The sequence below is a fragment of the Pelodiscus sinensis genome, chromosome 20 (genome assembly GCF_052426305.1).
Source record: "Pelodiscus sinensis isolate ZL-2025 chromosome 20, ASM5242630v1, whole genome shotgun sequence".
Lineage (NCBI taxonomy): Eukaryota > Metazoa > Chordata > Testudines > Trionychidae > Pelodiscus > Pelodiscus sinensis.
Genome location: NC_143071.1, coordinates 22,436,896 through 22,462,385, shown reverse-complemented (window position 1 = coordinate 22,462,385; position 25,490 = coordinate 22,436,896). Strand labels below are relative to the sequence as shown.

The following is a 25,490-nucleotide window of genomic DNA, read 5'->3' as shown; positions in this document are numbered from 1 at the left end:
CCCATCTACTTCATCCACCAGATCTGAGGGTATATAGCAGACACCAACCATGAAATCACCCTCGTTGCTTCCGCCTCAGACCTTAACCCAAAGATTCTAAACAGGTATTTCTCCCGCTTTATACTGGCTCTCTGAGCAATCATACTGCTCTTTAACATACAGTGCAACTCCTCCACCTTTTCTCCCCGTCCTGTCCTTCCTGAATAATTTATACCCTTCTGTGTTTATACCCTTTTACCAGTGATTTTCCTATTCATGTCCATGGAGTGACAGGTGGTACAATGCCTCTCCTCCTGCATTAGCAGGATTAGTGAACTGGTCCCTATGTATGTTGGTAGTGATTATATGAAACCATGAAAATTCTAGGGTTGCCAACTTTTCCAGATGTACTGGTCTGTTCAGTCTGGAAAGTGGCAACACTAGATATTCAGCTTGAATAAACACAAACTCTTTTTGCTCCAACTTTTGAAAAAGAAAGACACACCTATTGTTGGGCTTGTACAAATTGATTTCTTGTATAATATCAATTGAAGACCTAAATCAAACAAAAAGGTGATCCAAGAAACATATTTCCAGTTTATCATATAGGCAAGATGTGGAAATATATAAGGTTCTTTGTTCAGTTGAATTAGAACAGTGCAAAGAGCTCTAAAAAGACTTTCCACTCCAGCCTGGTCAAATTAAGTAGTTCGGGTATGTGGATCCTGTTGTAGATACTATATTTACTTTTGCAAAAATCTCTTATGCAGCTGAGAACTATATATAGCTGTTCTCCCTCTGGATAAGTGGCCTCAGTACATAGAGTGCTTTCTAGAAATGCTGAAAGAGTTTGATTAAAATCCTAGAATAAAATAGGTACTTATCTGCTCTTTGACTGCTTCATATTCACAGTAAGTTATTCTGTTTTCAGTATTTTTTATATATGTGAAATGTACACAGTCTCTTCTTCTTTACCTGTGGCTAACAATGATAAGCTTTTATCTACGTAATTCCAATATTGTTGGAAAATGTATCAGATTAATGTAATATAATATTGCATGCTTTAGATTAAGCTGAGTTCATTCTTGCAACTGTGCTATTCTGTTTTTAGAAGAGAGCTGTCCTGAATAAAATGACAAAAGGCTTTAAATATAAAGAGTAATACTGAGGGGGAAAATTGAGCCTATATGATAAAAATAAGGCCACTCTATACCATTAATTACTAAGCAATTTTTTTTATTGAAACTGTTAAAAACTGGTGATATGCTGAGGCTGCTGATGTAGTACACAATCCAGACATTCTGCTGATCTTTTACATGAATGGAAACAAGAATTGTTTTAAAAATATAGTTTAAAATATATGAGGAATGGCTCATTTCTATTGTGACTATAATATGATCTATTTTCTTTCAGGTAAAAATGGGTGTCCTTGCTGTACTTATTCTTCCTTTGCTCCTTTTTGGAATCAGTGCAATTATATATATTTATGGAGCAGTTGTTCAGCTAATGTCAAAATCAGCTGTGCAAAACAAAGTGGTAGTGATTACTGATGCCATCTCTGGGCTGGGCAAGGGTAAGTTTACTGGATTTGGAGTTTTTCCCACTGTTTCATACAGTGAATAAATCATTATCTCCAGCACAAGCATTTTCAGGTGACTTTATATGTTTGTCACTTTATATAATATATAATCCCCAGAAAAATAGAGAGAAAGGAAATATAAATATAAGTAAGTACTCCTTTTTGGAATGTGCACTCTTTGTTCCCCTTTAGAGGAACTGCTGCTAATTTTTAGATGGACTATAGTGTTTGTGTGTGTGTGTGTGTGTGTGTGTGTGTGTGTGTGTGTGTGTGTAATCTCAGTTGAATAAGAAGTGAACATGGAGTTATTTTTAGCATGCAGTCACTGAGATTTAATTACATGTGCAGTAACTGTCAGATGGCGGCATGTCATTATAAGTAGATCATAGAACTGGAAGAGACCTCAGAAAGTCATCAAGTCCAGCCCCCTGCTCTAGGCAGGACCAATCCCAACTAAATCAACCCAGCCAGGGCTTTGTCAAGCCAAGACTTAAACACCTCTAGAGATGGAGACTCCACTACTTCCCTAGGTAACCCATTCCAGTGCTTCACCAGCCTCCTAGTGAAATAGTTTTTCCTAATATCCAACCTGGACCTCTCCCACCGTAACTTGAGACCATTGCTCCTTGTTCTGCCATCTGTCACGACTGAGAACAGCTTCTTTCCATCCTCTTTGGAACCTCCCTTCAGGAAGTTGAAGGCTCCTATCAAATCCCCCCTCACTCTTCGCTTCTGCAGACTAAACAGACCCAAGTCCCACAGCCTCTCCTCATAAGTCATATGCTCCAGCCCCCTAATTATTTTGGTTGCCCTCCGCTGGACCCTCTCCAATGTGTCCACATCCTTTTTGTAGTGGGGGGCCCAGAACTGGACACAATACTCCAGATGTGGCCTCACCAAAGCCGAATAAAGGGGAATGATGACATCTCTGGATCTGCTGGCAATGCTCCTCTTAATGCAACCTAATATGCCATTAGCCTTCTTGGCTACAAGGGCACACTGTTGACTCATATCCAGCTTCTCCCCCAGGTCCTTTTCTGCAGAACTACTACTTAACTGGTTGGTCCCCAGCTTGTAACTATGCTTGGGATTCTTCCATCCCAAGTGCAGAAGTCTGCACTTGTCCTTGTTGAACCTCATCAGATTTCTTGTGGCCCAATCCTCCAATTTGTCTAAGTCATTCTGGACCCTATCTACCTCTCCCCACAATAATACATATAACCCATGAGTTCTGTACCACTCCACCTCCTTTGGGCCTTGATCATACAAATATTTATATGCATGCTTAACTTTAAGTAAGAGGAGTTCCAAGGTCTTCAGCAGTAAGGTTTGCAGGGGTGGGGTATAACTGAATGGCTTTGCAGTGGCAAACGTACACCAGTGCACTACAGCAGACAATAAGTATAATAGTGGCCACGTGCTATATATCCATACTAGGAGATTCAGCTGGTGTTGCTTGGGTCCTTAACTCAATTAAGATTTTCTTTTAAATAAAAGGAAAATGGACGTGCTTTATTTAACTGATTGTAGTTTTCAAAAATGCTGTGATATTTTTATAAAGTTAATTATTATTTCAGATTTCTTAAAGAATGGATTGTTAAATTTTTCTGATTTAATTTTTTTAATCATTTTTAAAATGGGAATTCTATCATGTAGTTTTTTCTTCATCCCTATAAACTCTTATCCTTCCTTTGTTTCAACAAAAAAGGACTATATTCCAATAACATTTTTTTCTAGTTTTCAAACCTTAAACACTACTCCAAATTGCTCCATTTTATCTCTTTTCTGTAATGTTTATTGCAAAACAAGCCTAATTCCAGGCTCATGCTACTTTTCTGGCTGATCTTTGTCCAGTCTCTTCGAACATTCACTTAGCTTTGTCATTTTGAGGTCTGTACTTGATTTGGTGATTCTATCTCTTTAAAGCGTGTGGACTTACTAATTAGCTAGCCAGTTTCAGGAGGTAGAGAGTTTGAATACACCACCCAGAATAATGAATATGTGTTATTTATCACCAGATCTTTGCTTAATCATCAGATTTCATTTCAGTTATACTTCACAGCAGGCCTTAACACGCCATATGCACATGGAGTGAAGGATTGCTTGAGTCCTTTCAGTGCACTAGCAAGCAATCTGAATAGCTAGAAATGGCAGAAACCATGATGGGAATGGTCAGGCCTAGTAGCTGGGACCACACTGGTATTAGTCATGTCAAGTGGTCAGAGTCATGACCCACCCTCTAGGTTCAAAAAGGTTATGTCCTTTATCCTTTTTAGGGATAAGGCAACGGTTTGCCATTGCAGCCTGGTAGGCCAGGGTGAAGTTAAATCTACTGAAGAAGAGAGATCAACACGTCTGAAGTTGGTTGAGGTATTTGGCAGCTTGGAGATATTCCTGGTTTTTATTTTCTGTGAAAATCTGCATTGGAAAGTTCACACCTACATGATAGTGCCACTCCTGAAGCATAGTCTTGATTGTCAGTAAATCCTTATCATACATTTTATAATTTTGTTTCTTGGATGTTGATTGCCTAGAATAGAAGGCAGAAGGATGGAAGTTATTCAAAGCCCATGTCATTGAGATAATACTGTCCCAGTCACATAATTGTAGGTGACTGTTTCAATGGCAAAAGGTTTAGATGGATCTAGATATACTAGGATTGGGCATAAGAAAATGCTTTTGTCAGCTGATCAAAAGCTAATTCTGCATTTTGTGTCCAGTTGAAAGTGGAATTCTTCTGTAGCAGCACGGTAATTGAGAACACCACTGGCAAAAACCATTTGATGAATTGTTTATAGATGTTGGCAAACCCTAAGAAGCACTGGATATTCTTGGGTGTTGCCCAAGACAAAATCATGGGCTACGTCTACACTGGCCCCTTCTTCGGAAGGGGCATGCTAATTTTGAACATGGGAATAGGGAAATCCACTTCAAAGTAGGAATAAGAGATCCTCCGGAAAAGGGCTTTATTCCGGAGGATCGCGCCAGTCTAGACGCTTTTTTCCGGCTTTTCCCCAAGCCAGAAAAAAAGTGGCGGCCATGTTTATTTAAATCCGCGGGGGATATTTAAATCCCCCGCGGATTTCCCTATTCTGACTTACCTGCTTTGCATGCCTCTTCCGTTTTATGGGGCCAGTGTAGATGTAGCCATAGTGTCCTTTTTGGACTCCAATTCTTATGCCACTAGAAGAGATTGCAAAAATCTATGGACTTCTTGGATGATATAATCTATTTAGTCTTTCCCATGATTCCCAAACAGACTATTTGCTAGAAGACTTTGAAGTATTAACCAGACATGCTGGTTAGGCAAAGTTTGGTTTGCTTAAAAAAAAAAAGATATAATGTTGTCTAGATAGATTATGATAAATGGTTTCAGAACATGCCTAAATATAACATTAACCAAATGCTGGAACATGGTGAGAGTGTTCCAGAGATAAAAGATGACTAGGTGCTGAAAATTTCGATATTGACTATGAAAGGCCGTTTTCCATTCATTGTCCTCCTTGATGCAGAGCAAGTTATAGGCACTGTGTAGGCTGAAACAACAAGGAGTCTTGTGACACCTTAGGGTATGTCTACACTACCCTCCTAGTTCAAACTAGGAGGGTAATGTAGGCATACCGCACTTGCAAATGAAGCCCGGGATTTGAATTTCCCGGGCTTCATTTGCATAAACTGGGCGCTGCCATTTTTAAATCCCTGCTCGTTCGAACCCCGTGCCGCGCGGCTACACGTGGCACGAACTAGGTAGTTCGGACTAGGTTTCCTAGTCCGAACTACCGTTACTCCTTGTGGAATGAGGAGTAACGGTAGTTCAGTCTAGGAAGCCTAGTTCGAACTACCTAGTTCGTGCCGCGTGTAGCCGCGTGGCATGGGGTTCGAACGAGCAGGGATTTAAAAATGGCGGCGCCCAGTTTATGCAAATGAAGCCCGGGAAATTCAAATCCCGGGCTTCATTTGCAAGTGCGGTATGCCTACATTACCCTGCTAGTTCGAACTAGCGGGGTAGTGTAGACATACCCTTAGAGACTAAAAGATTTAAGGCATAAGCTTAATGTGTAGGTTGAGTTTAATGAAAAGTTTAGACAAGCAGACCCTCTCCAATATTGACCAATGGCAATTTTGGCAAGGGCCTCTCTTTCCTTGGCCAGGAACCTTTCCTACTTTCCCAGGGGTTGGGCTTACCTCTGCTTCTGGAACTCCCTCCCCTGCTATCTGTCGTTCTATAACTGTTGATTCTTCATCTCACTTTTTATTTTTATTTTTCCTTTCCTTTCTCTCACTCGCCCCTGCCTTCTAACAGGGAAGGCTTTTAAAGTCCTCCATCAGGCCTGCAATTGAGACAGCTGATTCCAATCTACCTGGGACTGCTTTCTGCCAGCTGCTCCTAATTATCCTGCAGTCACCCAGCTCTAAGTAGCAGGCCTTTTACCTTTTGGGGTGCCTTTCCCTTACTCTGTAGCAGCCTTTGGCTTTACCTTGTCACATAAGAGATATTTGTTATTGATAATAGTACAGTTCAACACTTAATCACAGAACACTAGGACTGGAAGGGACCTTAAGAGGTCATTGAGTCCAGTCTCCTGCCCTCATGGCAGGACCCAGCACTGTCTAGACCATCCCCGATAGACATTTATCTAACCTGCTCTTCAATATCTCCACAGATGGAGATTCCACAACCTCCCTAGACAATTTATTCCAGTGTTTAACCACCCTGACAGTTAGGAACTTTTTTCCTAATGTCCAACCTAAACCTCCCTTGCTGAAATTTAAGACCGTTGCTTCTTGTCCTAGCCTCAGAGGCCAAGGAGAACAATTTTTCTCCCTCCTCCTTGTAATACCATTTTTGATACCTGAAAACTGCTATCATGTCCCCTCTCAATCTTCTCTTTTCCAAACTAAACAAGCCCAATTCTTCCAGTCTTCCTTCATAGGTCATGTTCTCCAGACCTTTAATCATTCTTGATGCTCTTCTCTGGACCTTCTCCAATTTCTCCACGTCTTTCTTGAAATGCGGTGCCCAGAACTGGGCACAATCTCCAAGGCTATGTCTACACTGGCAGCTTCTTGTGCAAGAAAATCTTGCGCAAGGGTTCTTGTGCAAGAACTCTTGCGCAAGAAAATGTCCACACTGCCGTGTGGGAGATGTGCTTTTGCGCAAGAGCATCCATGGCAGTGTAGACGCTCTCTTGCGCAAGAAAGCTCTCATGGCCGTTTTAGCCATAGGGCTTTCTTGCGCAAGAAATCCCTGCCGAGCGTCCACACTGCCCTCTTGTGCAAGAGCTCCCGCACAAGAGGGCTTACACCTGTTAAAAAAAGAGCATAGCTCTTGTGCAAGGAGCCCTATCTTAACACGCTGTACTGTACATTTCCTTGTGCAAAAGCGGGCGGCCAGTGTGGATGCTCTGCAGATTCTTGCGCAAGAACGGCCGTACTTGCACAAGAATCCGCGAGTGTAGACATAGCCCAACTGAGGCCTAATCGGCGCAGAGTAGAGCAGAATGATTTTTTTGTGTCTTGTTCACAACACATCCTAGAATCACATTGGCTTTTTTTGCCACAGCGTCACACTGTTGACTCATATTTAGCATGTGGTCCTCTATAACCCCGTAGATCCCTTTCTGCTGTACTCCTTCCTAGACAATCGCTTCCCATTCTGTATGTGTGAAAGGGTATGTCTACATAAGTCCCCTAGTTCAAACTAGGGAGGCAAATGAAGCATACCAAAGTTGCTAATGAAGCATGGGATTTAAATATCCCATGCTTGATTAGCATATTAGCGGCCGGTTGCCATTTTAAAATGCCGATTAATTCGAGGGAAGGGTTTTGGATTGGACTACTGCGTCTACACACGGTGAGTTAATTCGGGCAACCGGCTGCAAATATGCTAATCAAGCACGGGATATTTAAATCCTGTGCTTCGTTAGCAACTTTGGTATGCTTCATTTGCCTCCCTAGTTCGAACTAGGAGGCAAGTGTAGGCATACCCAAACTGATTGTTCCTTTCTAAATGGAGTACTTTCATTTGTCCTTATTAAACTTCATCCTGTTTACCTCAGACCATTTCTCCAATTTGGCCAGATCATTTTGAATTATGACCCTATCCTCCAAAGCAGTTACAACCCCTCCCAGCTTGGTATCATCTGCAAACTTAATAAGTGTACTCTCTATGCCAATATCTAAATAGTTGATGAAGATATTGAACAGAACCAGTCCCAAAACAGACCCCCTGCGGAATCCCACTTGTTACTCCTTTCTAGCAGGATTGTGAACCATTAATAACTACTCTCTGGGAATGGTTATCCAGCCAATTATGCACCCACCTTATAGCAGTCCCATCTAAGTTGTATTTGCCTAGTTTATTGATAAGAATATCATGCAAGATCATATCAGATGCCTTATTAAATTCTAGGTATACTATGTGCACCGCTTCTCCTTTATCCAGAAGACTCGTTATCCTATCAAAGAAAGCTATCAGATTGGCTTGTCATGATTTGTTCTTTACAAATCCATGCTGGCTGGTCCCTATCACCTTATTATCTTCCAAGTGTTTGCAGATGATTTCCTTAATTACTTGCTCCATTATCTTTCCTGGCACAGAAGTTAAACTGACTGGTCTGTAGTTTCATGGGTTGTTTTTATTTCCCATTTTATAGATGGGCACTATATTTCCCCATTTTCAATCTTCTGGATTCTCTTCTGTCTGTTATGATTTTCCAAAGATGACAGCTTAATTATCTACACAGAGGCACAGGATGCAATTCCTCCCCACCCCCCTTTTTTAACAAATAGCATTTGGGCTGCAGTGGGGGACATAAAGGGACAGATAATATTATTTGCCAGATTTTCATTAAAGAAATTGCCTAGGTCTCTAAATTCCGGTTCTGATGAGGGCAAATTTGCCTGGAGAGGATTTGACCCTTGACTGGAGGTCTTTGCAGGAGTCATAGGGCCTACGCAGAGTATTAAGCATGTTTGTTTCTTTCATCAGGCTGCAAAGTCTTTTGGGGGGGGGATATATGAGTTATCCTCACTAAGGGTATGTCTGCATTACAAAGTTAACTTCAACTAACAGCCGCTAGTTCGAATTAACTTTAATAGCGGCTATACATACAAACTAGCGGAGCACTTAATTTAAACTAGGTAAACCTCATTCTACAAGGAATAACGCCTAGTTCGAATTAAGGGCTGTGTAGCCACTTAATTCAAACTAATTGGAGGCTAGCCCTTCCCAGGTTGCCCTGGAGGCCACTCTGGGCCAAACCAGGGAAACTTTTCTGCCTCCTTCCCGGTCCCGGAGCCCTTAAAGGGGCACAGTCTGGCTACAGAGCTTGTGCCAGTTGCAAGCCTGCCAGCACCCAGCCAGCAGACCCTGCACCTGGCACGGCATGAGCCAGCCACCCGCTGCCACCCAGCCCTTCGCCTCTTCCCAGGACCAGGCTGGCAGCTCCCAGGAGCCTGCCTGGGGCTGCAAGAGACGGGCGCCCACCTGGTCTAGTACGGAGATCATGGACCTCATCGAGGTTTGGGGGGAGGCCTCCCACTTCCATGACCTCCACACTAGGCACAGGAATGTGGCCGTCTAGGGCAGGATAGCTGCCAGCCTGGCCACCAAAGGCCACATGCAAATCCAGAAGCAGGTTTGCATGAAAATCAAGTTGGTCCAGTGAGACCCCCGACCCTGAGCCCTGAGCTTAGAATATAAGAACATAAGAATGGCCGTACTGGGTCAGACCAAAGGTCCATCTAGCCCAGTAGCCTGTCTGCCGACAGCGGCCAACACTAGGTACCCCAGAGGGAATGGACCGAAGACATTGACCAAGCCATTTGTCTCGTGCCATCCCTCTCCAGCCTTCCACAAAATTTGGGCAGGGACACCGTTCCTACCCCCTGGCTAATACCACTCCATGGACCCAACCTCCATGAATTTATCTAACTTCTCTTTAAACACTGTTATAGTTCTAGCCTTCACAGCCTTGGGGTGGAAGCTCTTCTGCAGGGCCTCCTGGATCCTGGCAGCCCCCCGATTAACCCTCCCCCCCTCAACGGCAGCCTGCGGCAAGTGCAGCCGGGCTGATGGCCGAGTGCTGTGATGTGCTGAGTGTGGGCACTGAGGGCACTCCAAGCCAGGACTGCTTTGTTGTCCCTCATCGAGTTAGACAAGCAAGCGGGGAACCCTGAGAACTGTCTGTCCGCGGTGGGGGTCAGGTCCCTTTAAGCACAGCCCTCGGCTAGCCTGAGACAGCAGCTTCACACTCTTAGTCCTAACCTGATGCTCTGCCAGCACTGCTTTCAGCCAGCCTTAACTTTGGTTTAGGGTCCACTCAATGTGGACATGCTATTTCAAATTAGCAAAACGCTAATTCAAATTAGTTTTTAGGGCTTGATGCACTAATTCCAATTAGCTTAGTTCGAAGTAACTAATTCGAATTAAGTTAATTCGAATTAGTGCTGTAGTGTAGACATACCCTTAGAGCCTGCAGTGTGCAAAAAACTCTCATTGACACCAGTTGGATTAGGCACTACTGCTAACAATAAACAGACTTGAACTGATCTTCTCATTCTTTCCAGGAAATTCTTGAAATCTTGGAGGGAGAGTCTGAGGATGTCATGATTGGGAAATGGAGAGAGTCAAGCAGGTGAAATAGCAGGATTTTCTGGTGTTCTTTAATTACAGTTCAGTGGGCTGCATTCTCATAGATGGCCAGGCTGAGGATAGCAATGCCTCCACCAATCCAGTCAAGCTTCTTTTCCAACAGCAGGTGATTTGTTTTAGCAAATTCAGTATCCATGAAATTGCCAAAGGCTCTGCATATTGAGCACAGCAATCTTCCGGTGTAGACAAGGCCCACACTCAGAGCTTCATCTGAAGTTTGGATTGGCCCTTGTATGAGGTTGCTAGACTTCATGTGCATATAAGAAGGGGTCTGTTTGGGGAACCCAATCCTGTTCTGTCCAGTCACATTATCTCTCATGAGGCTGAACCTCATTTGTGGTCTCACTCCTCACAGAACAGGCAGAGGTTGTTCAGATGGCATTATTCATTTTCTTGATCTGAATGATGACTTTGAATCCAATCTATCTGTGTAGATTCAGGTCCAGTTATTGCTGGGGGTCAGGGAGAGGCAGAGACTGGTCCAGTTGATGGTGTATTTCTTGGCCTATTTTGCAACTATGCTTCCTCAAGTTGCAATTCTCCATTTGTTCTCATTGGCGTAACTACAGTTGTGGGACCCTGAGCCCAGTCTATGCATTATTAAACAGTTACATTTCTGACTATTTCACTTTGTACTGAGATGCCCTTATAAACATACTATTTGGTTTCAGTTTCTTTTTATAGCTGTGCTGAAAGAAGCAGTTAATATTTCACCAGCTTGATAATATCAGCATTCTTAATTACAAGCAGTAGCCTTATTTCTTCACTTTTTCACTTCAACTAAAAGAAATTTGCCATGAGGTAATCCCCGTGATTAAAGATTTCAGTATTTTCCAAAATTGTATCATTTATAGTTAGTTTTCCTTTTATATACATTTTAATCATAAAATTAAAGTAAAGCATAGCTGCTATCTAATGAAGTCTTATTAGATACCAGTGGCCCACTCTTATGAAAGGCTGCAGCAACTCTGGATTTCCATGGCTTATTCCAGAAATCTAGGCTTTGGTTTTTATTTGAATAGCATAAAATCCTTCCCCAGACAACTCAAAGGAAAACTCTACAAACTTCTCCCCCCACAAACTCACCAAAGGGGTCTTCTACATGGCTATATATAAACTACAGATTATTATAGGTTGTTGTAATCAGACCAAAATCCACTGTCTTTATTAAGACCATGATTTTTAATGTCTAGTACTCACATATAGTAGCTGAAATTATTCCTTCCAATGTGGTAATACTTTGCATTTGTAGAAAGACTGTCATCTGCCTTCAAGTAGCACAGGGGTACCAGGTGAATTTGTGCAGCCAATGTTGACATCTGTACCACATCAATCTCACTGCAGTTGTTAGTGAGTGTGATGATCTATCAAGATTCTACAGCTGTGGTGCTCTCTCTTCTTTGGCAAGTGAGAAATTTGCTGATGCTAAGCTCAGTGTATTGGAAGCTTACTGACACTATAGCCAATCTGCCTTGCCAGCAAACTCTTTAGACATCTGTCAGTAATAATCTTGCCTAGTGTGTAAAGGTCAGTGAACCTCAACTATCAAGTTTAATAGAGATGCTTTTCTCTAAAGGGTTCAGCGCCTCTTACTTAACACCCACAAATCTGTTGCACAATTTATTAATTTAGTTGGTGTAGATATATTCTCCAATCAAAGCCCTGAGTTTGTTTATGGTATAAGCAAAATACGTTTAACAGAAGGAGATATACTTGGTATCATAAAAATCTAAGAAATAAGGATAGAAATGATTACAAACAAATGAAAATAAAAATATGCCCCAAGGAAAAAACCCCAACAAACTAGAGGAGCGCGGCGCATGAGCAGCCCCCGCCCTGGGCCCATGGTGCATGCACGGCACCAGCCCCGGGCATGCGGCACATGTGTGGTGCCAGCCCTGAGCATGCGGTGCACACGTGGCCCCACTCCTGGATGCACGGCGCATGTGCGGCCCCGCCCCCAGACATGCGGCATATGCGTGGCCCTGCCACCAGGTGCCCAGCAGCCCCAAAAGGTTGGGGACCACTGGCATATAGACACCATGCATTTTTTCCCTTTGCTTGTTAGCTTAATAACTTTGTTTATCTTGTCTGAAAATATATTTTCATTGTCTCTGCCTCATGGGCAGGCAAGTCAGACAAGGAAATCCACATTCCTTTGTCTAGATTAGATTCATTTTCAACATTGCTGTCAAACACATTTTAAGGACATAATTCCAATACATTTCTATAACTTTTTGTACACACCCTTTTTAGTTGCAATGCATTTTGAGACCTCTGTGTTTTCATTTGCATATGATACCTTATATGATACCTTAATAACATGAGGTGCAGTGAATCTGTCCTCATAGAGAACCACCAATTGGCTTCCGTGTCACATTTAGCTACCTAGATTAAAGACAGTACTGGCCCAGTTACACGAACTGCAAATTAAATCCCATGTTGCAGTGTAAATGTAGCCTCGGAGTTGTGATCTGCAAGCTTTTGGCCTCTTCAGAGTTTGATTAGATTGAGGAGCTGTAGTGCACCATTCTGCCAACTTTTAATATTGTACAATATACCAATCTGTTTTGTACTAACTGTTCATGTACATTGCCTGTACCATGGAGGGGGTTTATGTTTCTTTGTTTTTTTTTGTTTGCTTTTTCCAAAATTAATGAACTTTGAAAAAACATTCAGTTTCATCAAAACAGAACAATAATTTCAAAGTGAAATTACTCCAGCTGACTTGTTATTATTCCTTATTTACATATTTATTTTCCAGAATGCTCTCGAGTCTTTCACTCTGGAGGAGCTAGGCTAGTGTTGTGTGGCAAGACATGGGAAAAGTTAGAAGCCTTGTATAATGCTTTAATCAGTGTGGCAGACCCCAGCATGGTAAGTATGTGCTCTCCTTGCTCTGTGCCTTGACAGACCTAGATGGAAAATATTAATGTGTTGATTGGTATAGTTTTCACATAGAAAAGAGTATAGAAAAGCGATTGTTAGGATGTTTATACAGTGTGGGACTGAGCCATACTTGCGTCCCGGGCAGCAGGCGTGCAGCCCCGCTCCTGGGCGCATGGTGCCTGATAAACATGGTAAGGGGCGCCATACCCCCGGGCACATGGTGCATGCACAACCCCACCCCCAGGCGCCAACCTATGGGGGTGCCTGTTTGAAGTGGTAAGGGGCACCACACTTCCGGGCACACGGTGTGTGCATGGCACCCCTTCATCAGGCACCCCCCATGGGTTGGAACCCCGGGCAGCTGCCCAGCTAGCCCCCCCACCCTTAATCCAGCCCTGTGTTTATAGCATGTATAAAGTCCATTTTCAATCCTAGTGCCACAATTTCCTAAAGTCATATTTAGATCCTCAAATATATACAACCTGATTTCCAGAAGTGCCAAAAGTCCACAAGCTCTACAGAGACCAAAGGAAGTGGTTGGCACTCAGCCTATTTTTTTTTGAAAGCAGGCCACTTTCATTGAGGTCCATAAAATAGCACATGGCCCCGAGGTTTTTAGTCATCTGGTTTTGAAGTGCTTGGCCCCAATACTCCAACTTCCATTTCTGCTCCAATTTAACAAAAATCAACATGCATATCAATTACAGAGACTAGCCCAGGTTTTCTGCTCATGTTGAGCTTTATGCTTTCTCAGAGTTTTCCTGACCCTGGAGCTGGTCAAAGTGTAGGTCAGCCACAGCATCTCTAACTTCTCTGCTGTCCACATGGTCATAAAGCTTGGGATAAGCCAAGTTGAAAAGCTAGCCTGGCCACAACCCTTTATTCTATGGGTCATCTGCCCCCAATACTGAGTGGCTGGGAAAGGTAAAAAACGAGTCAAGCTGGTGTCCAGGTACATCTTTTATGCTGTGGTGGACTAAGTAGAGTGAAGTATATGTCAACATTGTGCCACAAGGGAGAATGAGCCCTGTGATAGGGACTGTGATTTCAAACTTGTGAGATAATGGCCTGCTAGTAGGTAGTTCTCACTTTGGGTATGTCTACACAGCAAAGTTATTTCAAAACTTTTAGTTATAAGCTGGGGACACATCAGTTGGAAGTAACGGAGGAGGAGAAGGACCTCGGAGTCCTGGCTGATCACAGGATGACTATGAGCCGCCATTGTGACATGGCCGTGAAAAAGGCTAATACGGTCTTGGGATGGATTAGGCGAGGTATTTCCAGTAGGGATAAGGAGGTGTTAGTGCCATTATACAAGGCATTGGTGAGACCCCATTTGGAATACTGTGTGCAGTTCTGGTCTCCCATGTTTAAGAAGGATGAATTCAAACTGGAACAGGTACAAAGAAGGGCCAGTAGGATGATCCGAGGAATGGAAAACCTGTCTTATGAAAGGAGACGCAGGGAGCTTGGCTTGTTTACCTTAACCAAAAGAAGGCTGAGGGGGGACATGATTGCACTCTTTAAATATATTAGAGGGATAAATATTAGAGGGAGGGAGAGGAATTATTTAAGCTTAATACCAATGTGGACAAGCTGGCTAGTAGGAAGTTTAGACTTGAGATTAGACGAAGGTTTCTAACCATTAGAGGAGTGAGGTTCTGGAACGGCCTTCCAAGGGAAGTAGTGGGGGCAAAAGATCTATCTGGCTTCAAGATTAAACTAGATAGCTGTGTCTACACTGGCCGCTTGAATTTCCACAAAAGCACTGACGATCTCATATAAGATTGTCAGTGCTTTTGCGGAAATACTATGCTGCTCCAGTTCGGGAAAAAGTCTTTTTCTGAAAAACTTTTGCGCAAAAGGGCCATTGTAGACAGCAGAGATTTGTTTTCGGCAAAAAAGCCCCGATCGAGAAAATGGCGATCGGGGCTTTTTTGCGGAAAAGCGCGTCTAGATTGGCCACGGACGCTTTTCCGCAAAAAGTGCTTTGCGGAAAAGCATCCTGTCAATCTAGACGTGCTTTTCTGCAAAAAAGCATTTCCGGAAAATCATGTCAGTCTAGACGTAGCCGATGGGTTTATGAAGGGGATGGTTTGATGAGATAACATGATCTTGGTAACTAATTGACCATTCATTATCAGTGGGAAATAGGTCAAAAGAGGGATGATAGAAGTTACTATAGAGAACTTTCTGGGTGTCTGGCTGGTGAGTCTTGCCCACATGCTCAGGGTTTAGCTGATCTCCATATTTGGGGTCGGGAAGAAATTTTCCTCCAGGGTAGATTGGCAGAGGCCCTGGAGGTTTTTCACCTTCCTCTGTAGCATGGGGTACAGATCATAGCTGGAGGATTCTCTGCATCTTGTGGTCTTCAAAGCATTTGAAGGCTTCAATATCTGAGATATAGGTGAGAGGATGATTCTAGGAGGGGGTGGGTGAGATTCTGTGGCCTGCACTGTGCAGGGGGTCAGACTAGATCAGTGGTCCCCAACATGGTGCCCACGGGCATTTGTGTGCACTCGCCAAGTGCTCAGGGCTGGCCCGGCCCCGGGCACATGACACATGTGTGGTGCCAGAGCCGGCCCCAGGCACATGGCTCACGGTGAGCGCCGGCCCCGGGAGCGCTGCAGATTGGCCGCCCGCGCTCTGGGTGTACGGTGCTTGGGGGGAGCGCTGGCCCCGGATGTGCAGCGCTTGGGGGGGGCAGAGCGCCGGCCCCAGGCGCGCGGCGCTTGCAGGGTGCACCGGCCCCGGGCGCGTGGCGCTTGGGAGGGGGGAGCGCCGGCCCCGGGCACGTGGCGCTTGCAGGGTGCGCCGGCCCCGGGCGCACAGTACTTGGGGGTAAGCGCCGGCCCCGGGTGTGTGGCTATGGGGGGGCCCTGCTCCCAGGCATGTGGCTATGGGGGGGCCCCGCCCCCGGACGCGCAAATGTCCCCGCCCTCTGGCGCCCGGCGGGCGAATGGCCACGCCCCCTGGCGCCCGGCAACCTCAAATGGTTGGGGACCACTGGACTAGATGATCATAATGGTCCCTTCTGACCTTAAAATCTATGAGTCTATGAGAAAATAACTTTACCAGTGTCTACACAGCCAAACCACTATTTCGAAATTAAATCGAAATATTGGAGGGCTTATTTCAAAATTGGTAACTCTCATTCCATGAGGAATAGCACCAATTTCGAAATTCCTGTTTCAAAATAAGCCCTGTATAGAGGCTTAAATAAGTGCTGTATAGACTCTTATTTTGAAATGGGGGCCTCCAGCCCTTCCCAGGCTGCCCTGGTGGCCACTCTGGACACAACCAAGAAAACTCCTCTCCCTCCTTTACTCCCTGGAGCACTTAAAGGAGTAGATTCTGGCCACAGTGTCTGTGCCAGCTCCAAGCCAGCCAGCCCAGAGCTAGCAGTCGCTGCACCTGACCCAGTGGCCCCAGCATGAGACAGGCAGCCAGTGCCAGCCAGCCAGGCCTCCACCGCTCCCCAGGACCAGTCTGCCAGCTCCCAGGAGCCTGCCAGGGGCTGGAAAAGGCGGGCACCTGCCTGGTCCAGTGTGGAGATCAGGGACCTAATTCAGGTTTGAGGGGATGCCTCCTACATCCATGATCTCCGCACTAAACAGAGGAACGCAGCCGTCTACAGGCGAATGGCTGCCAGCCTGGCCACCAAAGGCCACGAGAATCCAGGAGCAGATTCGCATGAGAATCAAGGAGCTGTGGCAGGCGTATGCCAGGGCCACAGGGGACAGCTCCCAACCAGGGGCAGACCCAGATCCCTATTTTGATGCCATGGACTGCATCGTGGGGGGAGGACGGTCCGTGCTCCTCCGGTGCCCCTGGGGCAGAGCTTGCTGCCTCCTGCTGCTCCAGCCCCTGCTGCGTCCCCAGGTAGTGCTCCTCTTCCCACTCCTTCTCCCCCTCCCGCTTCTTCCTCCCCACTCCCCCCCTCCCCAGGGACACCGAGGCTCCCGCACTCATGATGCTGGGAGACAGTTGGGCCGGCGACACCCCCAACCCTGAGCCTTGAGCTTCTCCTCCCCCTTCCTCTCTCTGCCAGCTCCCTCCTCCCAGGTTTCCCCCTTCCCCTCTCCCCCACCCTCCCTCCTCCCCCCTCCCACCTTCTTTCCCCAGTCTCACCTCAGTTTCATTCCTTCCCATCCCAGTTTTGTTCAGTAAAGAGGCTTTGTTGTAATGAACACGTGTCTTTTATTGTACAGCAGGAAGTGGGTGAGGGAGGGGGAAGTGGAAGGACGTGAGGGAGAAATAAGGCACAAGCCCCCAGTGGCGCACTCCAGGATCAAGAGGCAGCGTTGGGAAAAGGGGGCACTCCCTCCACATCAGCCCCAGCTGGCGGGGAGTGGTCAGCCCGCCCCCCTCCGCGCTGAGGAGCAGAGGTGGGGTGGGATCCTGTTTTGGTTCCCTCTCTCCCCGGCCTTCAAACCCTACCCCATCACCCTTTCACGGAGCGCCGCGGGCCCCTTCAGGACTCACCTGCCAGCTCCAGGATCTGCAGCAACAGGCGCCTGGACGCGGTGCCTCAGCACTCGGCTGAGCACGCCTTGGGTGCGGGATGCAGGATGCAGGCAGACCGGACCAATCCAACACTGAGTGGAGGCAAGCCTGGCTGGGCAGGCGTGTGGCGCAGCACAAGCCCAGCCCCAGTGCACTCCCAGGTTCTGCCCCCCGTGGCGGGTAGGGGAGACCCAGGGTTGGGGAGTCTCGTCCACACGGCAGTGCAGCAGGCACGCGCCACGTGATAGAGTGACTCTGGGCAGCTGCCTGGATAGCCCGTCACTTATTCCGGCCCTGGTCACGGGCCGCATGCTGTGCAGGCCTGATTTATAGTGTGAGGCACATTAGTGATCATCATTTTCACTTTTTACTTTCTAAACTTTCATTACAAGAATTATCTAAGGCTTCAGTTTCCTATACTGTCATAATCTCGTGTCTTTCACTGAGACCCCTGCTCCACCAGTGGAGTGAGGTGCATCCTCCAACTCCCCAAGTCATCAGCAGGGCGTGAGTATGTGTAATCACAATTGTGTATAGGCTATATTCATGTTACCACATGGGCTAATTGAATCAATTTATGTAGTTATTGCTTTAAGCATCTTGCTGTGTGTATTTTTAATACCTATTGCTCGCAATAAAGGTTGGTTTAAATTTGTACCAGACACAGTATAGGCATAGTTGCTGTGGTTCCTGAAACTTCCCTGATGTAGAACTCAATAGCTTTTAACTTTTGTGACCAAGAGTGGGGGACAAGCCTAGTGGACTTTTTGGTCAGATTGGTGAGCCTAATATTCAAAATTATATTCCAAAACTCCCTGGTTTACAGAAGTGCAGTAGGGCAAGGGCACCCTTTAGGGAGGGCAGAGGGGCTGAAGCCCTCCTCCCCATTCCTACGGATGCTGCTTGTTACTTGCACTTGCCCTGGAAGCCTGGGTAGGAGTGCACCATGCCGCCGCCTCTTCCAGCAGAGCACCCCAGCCAGCTCTTACTGAAGCAGCACACCAGGGCACACCACATTACTTTTTCTTCTAACAAGGGCTAGAAATTGACTAGTGTTGATTCCTGTGAGAATGGGTACAAAGGAAAAGCAATATTCTCAAAATGATGGTAAGAGTACTTCCTTTGCATACAACACTAAATAGAGTGCAGATACATTCTTCTTTCATATAACCTTGTATGTCTGAAATAACAACGTGCTATTTTTTTTAAATAGACATTTACACCAAAGCTCATACTTCTGGATCTCTCAGATATAAACTGCATTCAGGATGTAGCTAAGGAAATATTGGATTGCTACGGATGTGTGGATATACTGATCAACAATGCTAGTATGAAAGTGAAAGGAGCAGTGCAAAGTATCTCATTGGAATTGGATAAAAAGATTATGGATGTCAACTATTTTGGACCCATAACACTAACAAAAGGTATGCTGTTTTTTCCTTCTTTTTAAAGTGCTATTTAAATACCAGATGCCAATTATTGTGGCATGGCTTGGGTCAAATTTTGCTTTCAACTGAGTGTAAATCAGGAGCATCTGTACTGAAACTTGGTGGTGTGGGATTGGAGCAAATGAGAACATAATCAGGTCCTGTGAATTTGAAGAGAAGCATGTTTACAGGCCCAGCCCATGGGCAAGACAAGCGAGGTGGATGCCTTGGGCCCCACCCATCCGGCTGCTCATTCAGAGCTCCATAATGCCCTGCTTCCAGCCCCCCCACCTGGCTGCTCACTGGGGCTCCCCGCTGCCCTGCCCCCAGCCCCCCCCCCACACTTGGCTCAGGCACACGGCTTTGGGCCCCACAGACTGTTTGGCCGAGGTTGTGTGTTTATCAATGAATTTTATGGTTTCATTTGCAAAACACCCACTTGTGAGTTTCCAGTGTCCTCTGTAGGTATGAACTTCTGCTGTACTGTAAAGACCTCTATTTTCACAAGTCAGCAAGCTGAAAATGTGCCCTGGTAAGAGTGCGCCCATCACACAACTGTGCACAAATCTGAGGAGCACTTAGGGCTCAATCATGCAAGGTGCTGAACACTCTGGTCTTGATGCAGCAAAACACTTAGGCATCTTAACTTTTATTCCTACTGGTACTTGGTATCTGCCAGTCCCTTTGCACTCCAGCTCCTTGCATGCACTGAAATAACTGTAGGAAAGTATTTTTAAACAGTACTGGCTGATTTTTAATTGGGTCCAGGTGTCCTGATTAACCTGTCTTCATTGATTCTAGGAAATTCTTGATTAACTCCAGGTATGTTAATTGACCTGCCAGCCTTAATTATTTCTAGCAAATTCTTAGTTACTCCAGAGTAGCCCTTTGTAGTTTACCCAAGGAAAAAGGATGTGTTTAATCTTGGGCTATTGTATCTGCCTTGTACCAATCTGTTAGCGAACTGGTCTGATCCTGTCACAGGACTCACTCCTGTGGAGATTTCCCCTATTATTAGAGTGACTTAATTCTCCCACTGCTCTATGGGTCTTCCCATAAGAGCTTCAGAAGGGGAGAACCCTGTTTACTTGGATTCCCAGGCCCTTATTCTCATCTAAAAAAAGGGCAATAGTTATGGCCAGTTTCTCCTTCCCACTTATACTCCCTTTTTCAGTTCACTTTTCATACTGCAGTTCATGCTTCCCACCTGCCTCACAGAAGGTTAGAGTCAATCCCATCCCAAAAATTGAATACCTCATTTACCAGTTGTACCACAGCCCCAGTGTGGTGTATAAATATCCTTTTCCAAGGTCCTTGTGGAACCTGTCTCATTAACTTGCCCATAAACGCCTTATGAGATGGACTGTTCCTAGCACAGTCCAAACATCTTTCCAGGTGTGATTCAAAACAGCCACCATACCTGGCCACCACCACAACATTTTTAAAGTCCTCTGTGCTTCTTCAAATCCCAGTTGTCCCACTGCCAGGCTCCTATGCACATAGCTTAGGAAGGCTGTCTGACTACTCTCAGGGCATAGCATCACTGGTCCTTCAGCTGTAAAAGTTCATCAAATACTTTCCCTCAGTTCCACTTTTGGTACATGTATGCATCTCAATTTTGTGATGCCCATCAGTCCTGGATCAGATTTTTTCAATTCCTGTGTGTGATGTGTCTTCCCTGATCTGTATCCACCCCACTTCTTGTTATTACTACCTTGGCCATGAAGGTGCCTCTGTGGCTGCCACTTTGCTACTGGATGTGACAGGTACTTTGCTTAAGGACTTGTCCTTCTACGAGCTTTAATATTAATACTGATTCATGGAAAAGGATGACTGAGCTCCCTCACTTGTCTCACAATGCACACAATTTCCATCCAGAAACCATACCCTTTCTTAACCTGATTAAGGTTGGCTGCCTGGAACACCTGGTGCTGGGTTTTACCTGAGGTAGCCTTTCACTGGTATGAGGTCCCAACCAGATGTGCTATGGCTGCAGGTTCTTTTAGTATTTTGGCTTTGACATTATCAGCTTGTAACTTCAGCAACTGTTTTGCAATATGCTGTTCACTTATTTGTCCTTGTAAAATAATGTGCAAGTTTAGCAACTAGAGAGGATCATGGCCATTACTTCCAGTATAACAGTCAGATATTTGATTTTTCCTGTCCCCCAATAGGTACACGCGACTCCTTTTCAAATCACCCATATTTATATTCCACTGTGCTTTGACATTGAGAGGAAAAGCTATGGGTCAGTCCTCATTCCACGAGGAGTAATAGTTAATTCGAACTAAGGGTTTATCTTGGAATCTTGCTTCTCTGCCGCATATAGACACGGGCAGTTACTTCGGGCTAGTCAGTTTCCAAAATGGCGACCGGCCAGGAATATGCTAATCAAGCATGGGATATTTAAATTCAGTGCTTCATTAGCAATTTCAGTCACCCTCATTAGCCTCCTTAGTTCGAACTAAGGGGCTAGTGTAGACGGACCCATAGATCTGTGTTTAAATCACATCCACTAGTAGTGTCAAAGGGAACAGGTAAAAAGGTTTCTCCCTGTCTGGGGAAGCTAGTGTTGGGACACTGCAAAGGCAAAGGAGTTCTGTACGGCAATTTGGAGTCTTTGGGAGGCAGTTCCTTCAATGCCTTCACTGCCTCTACATTCCCTGACCATTCCCAAGTAGAGGCTTGGTCAGATTGAGCAGAGGCCAGGTCATTTATAGAATCATAGAATACTAGAACTGGAAGGGACCTTGAGAGGTCATCAGGTCCCATTTCTTGCAATTTTGTCTCCAATTCTATATAGCTGGACACCAAATCCCTGCAAAACCCAGTTCAATCCAGAAAGCTTTGCAAGCTTTTAATGTCAGTGGTCAATGGTAGGGCCTTTGTTAACTGCACCTGTCCTTTATCAGTCTCCCTCGCTGCCTGGTACACTGTCACCTCTTGTTAGGTTACGTTTGGATTTGCAGTTCCTGTATTGGACTCCCACGTGCACATGATGGCAGAGATCATCCTCAAATTGAAGAATCAGCAATGCATGAAAGAATGAGAAGAGACTGAGCCTGGGGAGGGAGATAGGCCTGGTTGGACAACATACCTCATAAGGAGGGTTGTCCTGTTTAGTTTTCACAAGTGACAGAATGTGACTCAGCGAGGGGGCTGTCATCAAAGATCTGGCTGATGTGCACAGTGGCTGACGGGGGGACACTGTGGGCACATCTAGACTTTTTTTTTTTAGAAAGGAGATATGCAAATGTGGTGCTAATTTGCATATCATTTTCCGATCGCATTTTTGAAAGCGTGTCTTTCAAAAGTGAAAGTTGTCTGGACACTTTTTTTGGGAAAAAACTCTTTTAAAAAAAACCCAAAAAACCCCGTTCTTCCTAAAAAAGGAGGTTTTTCGAAAAAGAGGTTTTTTTCAAAAAAAAAAACCCCCGTGGCCAGACTACTTTAACTTTCGAAAGACCTGCTTTCGAAAATGCGATTGGAAGAAGATATGCAAATTATCTTTTGCATATCTCCTTTAAAAAATACCCACAGTCTAGAGGTGCCCTGTGAACTGGAAAATCAAGAAAAACTTAAGACATAAACACGTTTGACTAGGACAATCACAAAAAGGTAGGCACCACTCGTTTCCAAGGGTACTGTCTCACCCAACAAAGGGTGAAAAACAGTTGTGCATCTGAATATATAAGATCATAGAAGATTAGATTTGGAAGAGACCCCAGGAGATCATCTTGTCCAACCCCCTGCTGCAAACAGGACCAACCCCAACCCCAACCTCAACCCCAACTAAATCATCCCAGCTAAAGCTTTGTCAAGCGTGGCCTTGAACATCTCACAGGATGGTGATTCCACCACCTCTCTTGGTAACCCATTCCAGTGCTTCACCACTCTCATAGTGAAGTAGTTTTTCCAAATATCATAGACTACTAGAACTGGAAGGACCCTTGAGAGGTCATTAAGTCCAGTCCTCTGCCCCCACGGCAGAACCAAACACCATCTCTAGACCATCCCTGATACATGTCTGTCCAGTCTGCTCTTAAATATCTCCAGAGATGGAGATTCCAAAATCTCTCTAGGCAATGTATCCAGTGTTTAACCATCCTGACAGGAAGTTTTTCCTAATGACCAACCTAAACCTCCCTTGCTGCAATTTAAGCATATTGCTTCTTGTCCTGTCCTCAGAGACCAAGAAGAACAATTTTTTTCCTTCCTCCTTGTAAAGCCCTTTTAGATACTTGAAAACCACTACCATGTCCTCTCTATCTTCTCTTTTCCAAAGTAAAGAAGCTCAATTCTTTCAGTCTTTCCTCATAGGCCATGTTCTCTAAACCTTTAATCATTCTTGATGCTCTTCTCTGGATCTTCTTCAACTTCTCCATGTCTTTCTTGAAATGTGCTGCCCAGAACTGGACACAGTATTCCAGCTGAGGCCTAATCAGTGCAGAGTAGAGTGGAAGAATGACTTCTCATGTCTAGCTCACAGAACTCCTGCTAATGCATCCCAGAATGATGTTTGCTTTTTTTTGCAACAGTGTCACACTGTTGACTCATATTTAGCTTGTGGTCCACTATGACCCTAGATCCCTGTCTGCAGTACTCCGTCCTAGACAGATGAGATGTTTGGGGTGCCAGATGGGGGTCTGGCAGGTTGGGGTACAAGAGAGGATGAGGGATCTGGCCAGGAATGAAGGTTTTGGGTTGCAAGCGGGAGTTTAGAGTTCCAGCAGCTCTTACTGCAGCTCCCAAGATCCATCCACTTGGTCCCTACATCCTCCAAGTGCATGGGTGATCAGTGAGGCACTGCTCGGTACCCTTGTGCTTGCATGTCCACCTCCACAGCTCACAATTCCCAGTGAAAGGGAGCTGAGGAGCTGGCACTCAGGCAGGGGCAGTAATTGAGCCTCCTTGGCTGCCAATTGCTTAGGGGCTGAAGGCACTCGGTGGCTGCTTCTGGGAATCATGCAGAATCAAGACAAGTAAGCCTATCTTAGCCCCAGGCTGCACTGGCAGAAAGGGATGTAGCTTATGCAGGCTACAGGGAGGACTTGATCGGGGGGGGGGGGGCATGGATCCCTTGGCTTACAGATTGTTATAATAAGCCAGTGTTGGTCCACGAGGGATCCCCATTAACAACCCCCTCCCAGCTGCTGTCCATAGCTCCCACTTTTATTCCTTATGACTAGAGAGATATTAAAAGGGTCACTTCAGCCTGAATGGTCCCTGGAAACGTGTCAATCACTTATGCTCAACAACCTGTTCTACTTTGCACTTAGTAGTGACACACTTTGTTTTCCAGCCCTGAAGAGCAGCTCAGTGTAATCTCAAAAGCCTGATCAGCGCCATTCTATACACAATAACTGAAATAGCCATTTTTCCATTTGACTGATTTTATACACCAAACCTAGACCTCCCCCACGGCAACTTGAGACCATTGTATAACTTAGCTCAGTGGTCTCCAACCTTTAGAGGCTCCTGGGCGCCCGGGGGGCAGGGCCACTCACGTGCCGGGCACCTGGGGCCGGCACCGGCACTGCTCGAGCGCCGCGCGCCCGAGCACCCGAGCGCCCACATGTGCCCCGGGGCTGGGGCCACCCGAGCGCCACGCACCCAGCGCCGGTGCGTGTTGCACGCCTGGGGCCGGCACCTCCCGTGCGCCGGGGGCGGGGCCAGCCCAGGTTGTTGGCGGTCACGCACAAATGCCCCAGCAGGCGCCATGGCACCCATGGGCACCGCGTTGGGGACCACTGACTTAGCTCCATCCTTTTTGGGATCCCCCCCTTCAGGTAGCTGAAGTCTGCTTTCAAAGGGGATTTCATTCTTCTCTTCTGCAAACTCAATAAGCCCAGTTCCCTCAGCCTATTCTCATAAGTCATGCACCCCAGCTTTATATTAATTTCTGTTGCCCCCTGCTGGGCTCTCTCCAAGTTGTCCACATCCTTTGTGTAGAGGGGAGCTCAAAATTGGACGCAGTACTCCAGATATGGTCTCACATGAGCCGAATAAAGGGACATAACTACTGCTTAGCTAGTCAGTCCCCAGCCTGTAGCAGTGCATGAGATTCTTCCATCCTGAGTGCAGGACTCTGCTCGTGTCTTGTTGAACCTCAGCAAACTTCTTTTGGCCCAATTCTCCAATTTGTCTAGGTTACACTAGATCCTTTCCCTACCCTCCAGAATATATACATTTCCCCCCATCTTACTGTCATCTAGAAACTTCCTGAAGGTGTAATCCATTTAATCATACAGATTATTAAAGAAGATGTGGAACAAAACTGGCCCCAACACTGACCCCTGGGTTATTCTTTTAGTTAGTTAGTTAGCTACTATTATTCCAGGACAGAATAAACTTTCAATTTAGGGGTGTGTAGCAGTCTACCTGCAACTCTTTGGTGTTTATTGTTAGCCATGTAAACTATAAAGCATACATGTCTAGCAGGTTTTTTAAATTA

The 25,490-nt window shown here is 45.6% G+C and overlaps 1 protein-coding gene across 1 annotated transcript in view; it reads left to right on the top strand.

Annotated features, from left to right (window-relative positions):
* Positions 1-735: 735 nt before the first annotated feature.
* The window catches only part of DHRS7C (dehydrogenase/reductase 7C), a 45,156-nt gene continuing 20,401 nt past the window's right edge, over positions 736-25,490 (top strand). The window contains exons 1-4 of the mRNA XM_075903563.2: positions 736-890; positions 1,393-1,552; positions 12,979-13,091; positions 18,823-19,033. Of these exons, the coding sequence (XP_075759678.1) occupies positions 1,399-1,552; positions 12,979-13,091; positions 18,823-19,033 (478 nt within the window). The 5' untranslated portion in view covers positions 736-890; positions 1,393-1,398. The remainder of the gene's footprint in view (positions 891-1,392; positions 1,553-12,978; positions 13,092-18,822; positions 19,034-25,490) is intronic.